General features: G+C 35.3%; 1 protein-coding gene across 4 annotated transcripts in view; it reads left to right on the top strand.

Annotated features, from left to right (window-relative positions):
• Positions 1-1,392: 1,392 nt before the first annotated feature.
• Positions 1,393-10,634, top strand: part of OPA1 (OPA1 mitochondrial dynamin like GTPase) — a 79,071-nt gene continuing 69,829 nt past the window's right edge. For 2 of the 4 annotated variants that reach the window (XM_025876576.2, XM_025876561.2), the window contains exons 1-5: positions 1,393-1,526; positions 2,175-2,271; positions 3,965-4,072; positions 4,568-4,621; positions 5,277-5,344. In XM_025876576.2, the coding sequence (XP_025732361.2) occupies positions 2,196-2,271; positions 3,965-4,072; positions 4,568-4,621; positions 5,277-5,344 (306 nt within the window). In that variant the 5' untranslated portion in view covers positions 1,393-1,526; positions 2,175-2,195. The remainder of the gene's footprint in view (positions 1,527-2,174; positions 2,272-3,964; positions 4,073-4,567; positions 4,622-5,276; positions 5,345-10,634) is intronic. The other 2 variants (XM_025876584.2, XM_025876568.2) reach the window with 1 other exon arrangement.

The following is a 10,634-nucleotide window of genomic DNA, read 5'->3' as shown; positions in this document are numbered from 1 at the left end:
AAATGTTATGGAACCATGGGCTATTCCCCCCAGTTGGTTTGGCTCTTGATTTTTTTTTTATATCTGTAAGTGGTAATGTTAGTCTTCCAGCAAAAACATCAGGACTACTATTTACTCTTTGCCCTTGTCTCCCGTGTCTAGTCTGTCATTCTGGTATCTACCATTCCCTTCCTTTTTCAGTGCTGCCACCTCAGCTCACTCTAGTGTGTTCTCTTATATCTGCACAACTGATATACAATCACCTTATCACTCCCCAAATTACCAAAAGATGGGTGGTTTTAACAGTAGACATTTATTTCTCACAGTTCTTGGAGGTTGAGAGCTCCAAAATCAAGGTGCCAGCATATTTGGTGTATGGTGAGGACTCGCTTCCTGGTTCATAGACAGGCATCTTCCTTCTGTGTCGTCACGTGACAGAGAGGGAGAGATCGATCTGTACTCTTCATCTCCTTATAAGGGCACCAATCCCAACACAGGGCTCCACGTCCATGTCCGCATACAAAGCAAGTTACCTCCCAAAGGCCTCACCTCCAAATACTTCATGTTGAGAATTAGGCTTCCATATGTAAATTGGGGGAGGACACAAATATTCAGATTGTTGCACATTGCCTTTAGTATCTTCTTTTATTTCTCTTTAATCTTACTCTATTCAGAAATGTTCAGTCAGGTATCTTATATATAGTTAATGATTTTTCCTTAATTTCTATCCCTGGGCTATCTCAGGATTCTGAGACCTAGAGGAGAGGGCAAAGAATAGCTATTCTAAGCTGTTGGAATTTTTGTGCTTAAAAGCAGGTTTGCATTCATTTTGTTTCCAATTTTACTGACAGCGAATAGCGGTTAATAAAATAAGTAAATGAGAGGGCAGGCTCTGGAGTCCCACTGCCTGGGTTTGAATCCTATCTGTGTGGACTTGGGCAAGTTATTTGTGTGTGTGTGTGCCACCTTTTCCTCATTGGTAGAATGGAGGTAATACTAGTATTTTCACCATAGGATTTTTAGCAGGATTAAAGGAGTGGCACTGCAACAGTGCCTGGCATGTAGTAAATGGTTGGTAAATGCGAGGTGTGGTCTGACATAATGTGGTTGGTCACATGCCCGCCTGTGTGTTTTCTCTTGGGTATATTGCTCTTTTTATATCATTTCCTTTGCATTGTTACCCAGTCTGATCTTTGTCCCATGCTCTTTTTTTTTTTTTTTTTTTTTTTGAGGTTTGCCAATATTTAGTGAAACATAGTTCTGGAATCAAAGGAAGCTTACCACTACAAAAACTGCATCTGGTTTCAAGAAGTATTTATCATTCACATCATCCTACCTTAAAGCTTCAAAGACCCCAATTCAGGACATCATTTCATCAGTTCTCCTCTTTAACTAACCTTCCCTTATGTAAATTGAAACTTTCTCCAATTAAATATGGCTACCAGCCACGCAGGAATTTTTGGCCAGCGAGATTAGCTGCAAGACTCTTAAAACTTCGATATCTCATACTAGGATCTGCTGTTGGGGGTGGCTATACAGCCAAAAAGGTGAGTCTTAACTTCCACTGCTTTTTCAATTATTTTAGCATGATTATTTGAAGGTTTTATAGCACAAACCATTTTTCTTTAGTGCAATAGAATAGAATTAGGTATTTAAAAATGTATTGTGTATCTCTACCATGTGCTAAATGGTTTTAATGGTGCTAATAGAAAAATGCTCTTTGAATCTTCGTTATACTTAAAGGAGATGAGAATGGCCTAGTGGAAGGGAGCACTGGGCTGGGGTGCGGTCTCCTAGGTTTCATTTTCAGCTTGCCACTTAGTAGCTCAGACAGGAAAGTAAGGTGGCATGCTAACACAACCACTTTTTGGCAGCTTTGGGAGTAGAGGCAACACCGCTGGTTTATCTTCTGTTCCACAGTATTGTTTAAAACCAGGTCATGAAACCTGTTTGAAATAAGACTGTTTTGAATTTTTACATTTTCCATATTTTGTAAAGGAACATTTACATATTTTATATGCTTGCCAGCTGATTTGTTTTTAGAAGAGCCGAGGCTACTTTGTTTCTAAAATATTTGAACATAATACATCGTTCGTAGTAGATTAGCATGTTTTAATTAGATAAATTAAGGTAGTTTTTCTTTATTTTTGTATGACGTTCAGAGCATTTGATTGGCATACTTTCTTTTCTTTTAGACTTTTGATCAGTGGAAAGATATGATACCTGACCTTAGTGACTATAAATGGATTGTGCCTGACATTGTGTGGGAGATTGATGAGTATATCGATTTAGGTTTGTATCATCAACATTAAAACACGTTTCTTGGTAGTGTCTTTGGGAAAGAGAAATAGTGATATTGAGATAGTTTCTTCACTCATGAGCTTACTGTGTAGCAGTTTTATTTGAATGATAAAAGTAATAGAATCAAAGAAAAAATTGGTAGGAAAAATAATGCCCTCGCCCGTCACTCTCACATAGCCACCACTGTCTTTCCTTAAGGACATTTTCTTTTAATTGTAGCTAGTCTGTGTGTATGGCTAATATTTTAGAGCCAAAGTCTATGTACACTTTGGTTTCTTATCTTTTGCTAACTAATTTGTCAGCTAAGCAGCCTTCCTGGACATCACTTTCAGTGTTGTGTATTGTTACCCAGAACAGATGCACCGTGACCCACCTAACTAGTTAATTTTGACTAGATCCCTTGGTTACCTCTACTTTTTGTGACCAGGTCCCTAAAAGCCTGCTAATGTCCGTAGTAATTTCTCCCCATAGTTAGCCACTGTTCCCCTTTCTGTATAACAGGTAGATGAGAAAAAAGTATATTTGATAGTTCTGATTGCCAAGATTAAGTTATGGTAATTTTATTTTCCTCAGTCTCTTTTTTTTAGACTTTGTCTAATTTCTTAGCCTAGGTGTATATGGGGGTGGAATGAATCTATGTACTTATTCACACGACATTTTCTTAAAGATAAAACCATGCTGCATTGACAGAGGAACCTGCAGGAATTTGAAGCACTCTTTCAGTATTTTTCTAATATTCATGTGGAGAGCTTTGGACTTTATTTGCCAGTACCACAGTGTGGGGCTGAGGGTCTGGATTCTGAAGCTAGCCTGAGGCCTGACTCCCCACTTCTCTGTTGTGTGCGCAGGTCCAGCTACTTAACCTCATTGCCTCAGTTCCTCACCTGTAAAGTGTGGTTGATGATAATTTTGTAGGGTTGCTATGAAGATTGAACAGGTGAATGCTTCTATAGCACTAGAACAATATCTGACATATATTCTTATTTTGAGAATATTTATGTGTTTTGGTCTTCTGCGGAGAAAATTAAGAAAAGCCCATCCTAAATCAGAAGATACTGTAAAGTTGTAACAAACCTCGACAAAATTGTTGAGTGTTTGTAAACAAAAATTCTCTGACCATTTTATAAATAAAGCTAGCAAAAATAAAACCAAAGCTCGCCTTGGGCTCTTAGACAGTTATTTCCAAATAGTAACAAGTGTGAATTTTCTGAAGGTCTGTGAAAGGACAGAGAAAAGTAATGGAATTCTGTTTCTGAACTTGAACTGAGATTTCATTACTTTTTTTTGAGTTTGGACCAGGTGTTATAGGAGGCGTTTTCTCTTTTTCCTTTGATTCTTAGCCTCTTTGCTGTGACTTTCTCCTTAAAAGTATTTCTGATTCCAGTACAGTGTTAACATTGTTAATATAGTGCTTCTGTTTCAAGTCATTTAACTTATAGAGCACAGCTGTCCATGTAAGCCAGACATTTGGTGAGTCTTTTTAAACAAATTTCATGGCTTGTGGAATATCCTCAGAATTACACATTGTTTCAGATACATGTAGCAGTTGTGGTTGTAGTAGGGAGAAAAATGGAAAAATATTTTAATTTAAATTTATATATATTTATATATGACATTATTTAAATTTTATCAATGTTTTAGTAGTGAAATTCTTATTTTGAGAAATTTTTTTCATCTTCTCCAGAGAAAATTAGAAAAGCACTTCCTAATTCAGAGGACCTTGCAAAATTGGCACCTGACTTTGATAAGATTGTCGAAAGCCTCAGCTTATTGAAGGACTTTTTCACCACAGGTAAGGAAGGATCTATTTGATCTCACTTACAATGTCAGAAACCGCAGAGGAAAAATACTGAGATGTATTCATTTGTTGATTCTATCTTTTAAATGAAAACATTTAGTACAAATGAAAAACAGGTTTTTGAAAAAAAGACGCACAAAGTTTTGGTGCTCAGTGGTTTTAAATTTTGGTTAATGCAACAAAATGAAAATTTGTAAGAGCTTAAACATGCTTGGCTTTAGTCAATGAGGGAAAAAAAATCTCTTGTTCCTGACAAGTAGATGAGACTTCCTATGTGCTTGCTTTTCATAATTGGTTAGAACCAATTTGGTGATTTTAAAACAAACTTAATTATGATGTACCATAATGAGTAGAATTTACTGAGGTTAATCCTGGTGTATTTGCCCAATTCATGCCCTATCATGATATAACTCCGATCTCAGACATATTTGTTTGCTCATTCCTGTCGAATTTTACATTTCTATTTCCCCTTTTGCTGGTTTTTCACAGGTCACAAATTGGTTAGTGAAGTCATAGGAGCTTCTGACCTACTTCTCTTGTTAGGTGTGTAAACAGACATTTTTGCTGACCTTAACATGCCTTTTAAATGCTTTTAATAAACTAGTTGCAAATAAAATGTCAGACCAAATTTACGCTGCTTATGCTGAATTTTAAAACTCCAGAACTATATTGGGCAAATTCTTTATCTTATAGGTGAAATAATAAAATAGTTATTTTGCAGTAAAACTAAAATTCCTAAATATGTATCTATAAGATTAAAACTATTAGAAAGTTTGCTTAACCAAAATATTTTCTTGAACTTGATATGATTGTTTCTGATAATTGAAATGAAAAGTAATTTTAGTTTGTCTCATCTGTCCTGTCACAGTTGACATTTTAAATTTATTTTGTTACTATCTGTGGTCTGTAATGGCAGTGGTAAATGGCTGAACTGTAAGTACTTTCATGGAAAATAATCCTTATCAAAGATTGTCTTTTTTTTATTGTGATTTTCAGTGAAATTTTAAACATGTCTTAAAATATTTAAAAAAGTTTTTCTTTTGACATAGGTTATCAGTATGTTCCTTAAAATAAGAATAGCTTTTAATTTTCAAAAAAGTGATTTTTGCTTTAAAAATCTATTTGCCTTTAAAATAAGTTGGAATTTGGGCTATTGACAGCAATGGAGAATTTAAAGGACTGCATATTTATTTTTAAGGTTCACCTGGAGAAACAGCATTTAGAGCAACAGATCATGGATCTGAAGGTGACAAGCATTATAGAAAGGTAAGTATAAAGGAGAATTCTTCACATAGGTAGTCTTGAAAGAGATAAAATAGTTTTTACCCACCTAGAAGACTTGAAAACATTAGCATCTGAGGAGCAACTATAAAAGCATCTAAGTAAAGGTGTTTTTAGTCTTGGTACAAAGTGGAGGTACTATGTGACAGTTCTGGAAATATTGGAGAAGCCCATTTCTTTCAAATATGCTCTATGAAATATTAGTTATACAAGGATTGTTTTCAACAAAGTGCTTTATTGTTAAATATGTATAGGAAAAGCTGAGTAAGTAAAATAAACAGGCTTTCCTTTTCCCTAGGACTTCTCAGACGTTAATATACTTGTGTGCATTGTGAATCCCAGGAGAAGTCAAAGTATACAGCGTTGTCCAGATTTATTTAGCAACAGACCCTTTTTCCATGAAATATATTCTAGGGACTAATGTTTCATGGCATATACTTAGTGGAAATATTAAGAGAATAGGAAATGGGTTATTAGGGGATAGATTGATTCAGTTACATTAGTAGTCACAATTGTGTATGAAGTTATTTTGGTTATGTCAATTTCAATACTTATGTTAAAATCCATATGAAAGTTTTGGTAGAATTGATGATGTAAAGTAACATATGCATTGCTCATTATTTATATTCATATGTTAACCTGATATTCTCTTAGTCTTCATTTTTTTCATCTTTTGGAATTGGTAAGATAACTGATTCCTTGGAATTTTTTCCAAAATAATATTTAGATAAATAGATACCTGAAAAAATAATGAACATTTTAAAATTAAATTTGGAGTATGTAACTTTTATACTGAAGGTTATTATGGTTTTTATAAATTGAAGGGAAATTTATGTTTATTTGGAAAGCAGAAAGAAAATAATTCTGATGTATAAGTTTCCATCTCTCTCCTTGTCCTTTAACTTTGAACTTTTTGCATGATAGTCCAGGTTTAAATTCTAGTATTTCAAAGACTTTTCTCTTGCCTTTTAACTAGATCTTTTAGAGAAAACATTTTAAAATGTTTGTGCATATCTGTGTATGTGTACAAGTGTATTTTCCTTTTAACTTGATCTTGTTTGATACCTTTTCCATTGGCATTTACCAAAAGGAACACCCTTGACTATTCATGCGACTGGGAAGAAAAATTTGAATAGCAATTAGCCTATTATGCAAAGCTTATTTTGAGCCAAGGCCTTGGCCTTTAATGCAGGTAGACTTAATGTGCAGAGAAGAGCTAATCTAGTGAGGGAGAAGGAACCTCTCTTATAGGATTAGTAGTGTGGTTTTCCAGTGAGGAGGCCTTGTTGCATAGATCAGTTAGGGGAGGTCGGCATCTTTGCTATTCTCTGTTATGGCCAAGGATTGCTTTGGTGAATGAAAAAACTTGTTTCAGGGTCTAGCTCAGATAATCTCCTTAAAATCCTGCTAAGATGCTTAATGAATAATTGGTAAGTGATCAGGAGCTTTGCAGTACAGAAGAAGCAAGAGAATGGATCCCTGGGAATATCATTATAGTCTCAGATGTTTTTTATGCAGTAGACATAAAAGTAAATTTACTGCTTTATTTTATAATTTACTTTGCTTAAAGGTAAATGTCCTCATCTATTGTTTCCTTTTAACTTTTTCATAATTTATGGTGATTATCTTTCCCATTAAAAGCTCAACAATTAATATTACTGAGTCTAGAGTTGTAATTAAGGTGCTTTCATTACAGTTTAAATTAAATTGTAGGAAATGCTAGTATAAGAATTTACTATACAGGAAAAGTATTTCCAGCCTCAACTAGTGGTTTTAAATTTTGTTAATATGCAACATTATGTGTTTCAAGGCTTGACTCTTAACTATGATACTCTTGCCTATGAGAGCCCCAGATAGAAAATGGTATTCAGAGTTTGAAGCAGTCATGCCTTAGCTTAATGGTTGTCTGGGTTGTACCAAAAATTCTGGCCAGACTTAAACTAGAAATGTAAAAGTAAATGTGAATCCAATTTTTTTAATTTTTTTTTTAAGATTTTATTTATTTATTTGACAGAGAGAGAGAGAGACAGCAAGAGCGGGAACACAAGCAGTGGGAGTGGGAGACGGAGAAGCAGGCTTCCTGCTGAGCAGGGAGCCCAACATGGGCTCCATCCCAGGACCCTGGGATCATGACCTGAGCCGAAGGCAGACGCTTAACGACTAAGCCACCCAGGCACCCCCCAATTTTTTTTTTAAGTAGTAATAAAAACATTTCTACAGCTAGAACTAGAAAAGAGATTTGTCCTTTCTAATAGAAGAACACAGGGGCACCTAGGTGGCTCAGTCTATTGAGTGTCTTGACTCTGGGTTTCAGCTAGGGTTGTGGTCTCCCCATCAGGATGGGGCCCTGTGTTGGACTCCCCGGCTTCCCCTCTGCCCCTCCCCCTACTCATGTGCTCGCACTCTCTCTCTCTCTCTCCCTCCCTCCCTCTAAAATAAATAAGTAAATTAAAAAAACAGGAACACATCTGGAGAAATGCTAGCAGGTAGAGGAATAGTTAGGACCTTTCAAAATCAACTGAAGTGAAAATGACAGAGTTGAGAGAATACAGATGTCAGATTGTTTGACTTGAGTCAGACAAAATGAATAACACAATGAACTGATTACTTATGGCTCCCAGTCTGGGGTCACTAGACTTTTAGGTACTCTGGAAAGTTGTAATTGAGGTCTACCAAAAGTCTACAGAAAGGGAAAAGCATGTATTTCTGCATGATGCTGCACAGGCTAACTAAACATCAAGTTCCTTTGACTTTGCCTGGATTTATATCCATTCAGTTTATGGACAGTGGTCATTTACATCATGTTGACCAGAAGTTCTGATACATATTACCAAATTTAAAAAATGGAAAAATATCAAAACCACTTTTCAATAAATGCTGTTAATCAGAAATTTTAAAATTTATATCCACTGAAGAAAAATATTAGAGCCCTTGATGTCAACTGAGTAATATCCTTGAGACCTGGAGACCTTCAGAACCACCTGAAGGCAAATTGAGAACTGAAGTGATGAGCCTATTTTAGTGAATAATTTGCAAATCTGCAGATTTCTTTATATCAATCATAACATAGATAGGTGACAAGACCACTTAGTGAATCTCCTTTTTTAGATTCAGTAAGATTGTCTGTTGTAGTGAAAACTAACTTGCTAAATGAGACATGTTATTATCTGTACTTTCATTTTATCATGTTTCTCATTGGTCATAAACATTTCACAGAAGTAAGCAGTGTGGTCATTCTGAAGGTTACAAGCACATTTATAATTTATAGAAAATATTTGAAGGACCTTTTAAAAGTCTAAATCATGAAGAGTGGTATTACTGTTTTAAGTATAATTATTAGATGGTAATTAATGTTCTTCCTTTTCATATGTTACTCTAATTCTTATTTTTGTGGCTTTACTTCTCTTGTACCTCCCAGCTGAAATCTCTCTTCCCTTTTCTGCCAAATTTTTTCTCATCCTTAAAGCCTCGCTCTGTTGTCCTCTTCATGAAACCTTCCATAACTATTTTAGCTCCATTAACACTGAAAACAGTTGCCAGCTGAAACATTATTTACTTTGGCTTGCATTCTTTCTATCATAAAATCTCGGTCCTCAGAACACCTAGGATAATACTGAGCTTTTAGCAAAATGGAGTGGTTGATTTAACACAGTAAAAGAGATGCTAATTGAAGTAAATAAGTTTCATTAATGCCAACAAGTAGGCCACAAAATCTTATATAATATGTCTTCACTCTGATCACATGTGAATTTCTCTTGGCCTTTGATATTCGGCATCTACTGAGGAGCATAAGAATGTGAAAGTAGTACCTGTGCTTGGTAACTAAAATGAAGCAGCATTGCTTAAGTAGAATTTATGTTTCTGGGATTCCTCAGGCAGCAAATAATGTAGTAACTGTGTAAAATGAAATTCCCACAACCAACATCATCAAGCAAGCACAGATCAGTAAACTTAAGTTTCCTGAGCAGCTAACTGGCAAACAAGGTTAGAATCTTAGCTAGGAAGTCAACCCACTTGTGCCCCGAAGTGTAGTAGTTGGGAAGCAGAGGAATCAGCGGAAGAAAAGGAGGGAAGAACTGCATAAAGAAAAATGGAATGGCAAAACAGGCCATCCTGTTTTATTCCTTCATAAGCACACTGTCCTTTTATGTCATTTAAGAAACATTAAATGTACATACTGTGTACATAATACTGTTTTTTGGTAACAATTTAGAACAAAGGGGATTTGGTAGGAATTGTAATACTGATAATAACTATCCGTAATAGACTGATTTACTCATCTCTTAAAATTATCAGTTGTAGAAATTGTCCAAGTAGTAAAATAGGAAATTATATTTCTGAGTAGAAGCAGATTAAATAATCCAAATGGAAAGATATATTTCCTTCTGATATCCATTAATAAATATTTTTCCATTGACCATAAATACCTTGAGCAGAGCTATGTATTACTGGGAGGGGGGAAAATAGTTATTTTTAGCTAATCAAGTAGAATTATTCAAATTTTGAAAAGTAGTTTAATTCATACCAGTATTTTTTGAATGGAAGTGGAAAGTCTTCTCATTCATAAAGTTCTTTTCTGGACCCAGGTTACTTTTTTAAAAAGTAATAAAGCAGGAGTTGGCACACTTTTCATTAAGGGGCTAGGTAGTGAATATTTTAGGTTTGTAGGTCCTAAGTTCTCTGTGGACTACTCAGCCAGCCCATCTTCTTGGTAATTCAAATATGCCTTCTAATGTATTGTAGTATTACCATTTTCTTCTTTTAAATGTGGATTAAACCTCCTGGAGTCAGGGCCACTTTGTAAATATACCATTGTGCCGATAGGACTGCATCAGGTACAGACTTCATAGTCACACTGCCTGCATTCAGATCCTGTCCTTCCTGCTTTCTGAGCTATGGGATCTTGGTTGGACAAGCTCAAACTCTTGAGTTGCTGGTTTCCTCTTCTGTAAAAGGGGGAACCCCTGCTTTATAGGGCTGTTTTATGTATAGCCCTTTAGCACAAGATCTGCACATAATAAAACTAAACAAATATTGGCTATTAGGGTGATGATGATGACAATGATTATTATTACCTTACATTTTTAATTACTGTATGAGTTAATTGCCTATTAACATTATTTGATGAATTTCCTCCCCTTAATTTCTGTGGAGTCTGTTCTGGAGATTATGAAAAATGGGAAAATAGATTATAGGGCTGATGTATAGCTTATTTACAGAATACACATTTTTTTGGAAACCCAATTTGAATTTTATACTAGAAACGTCATGTGCA

Source organism: Callorhinus ursinus, unplaced genomic scaffold (assembly GCF_003265705.2).
Source record: "Callorhinus ursinus isolate GAN/ISIS: 27379988/994484 unplaced genomic scaffold, GSC_fseal_2.0 scaffold1, whole genome shotgun sequence".
Lineage (NCBI taxonomy): Eukaryota > Metazoa > Chordata > Mammalia > Carnivora > Otariidae > Callorhinus > Callorhinus ursinus.
Note: the sequence above shows the minus strand (reverse complement) of the source record. Positions and strands in the feature narration are given on the sequence as shown.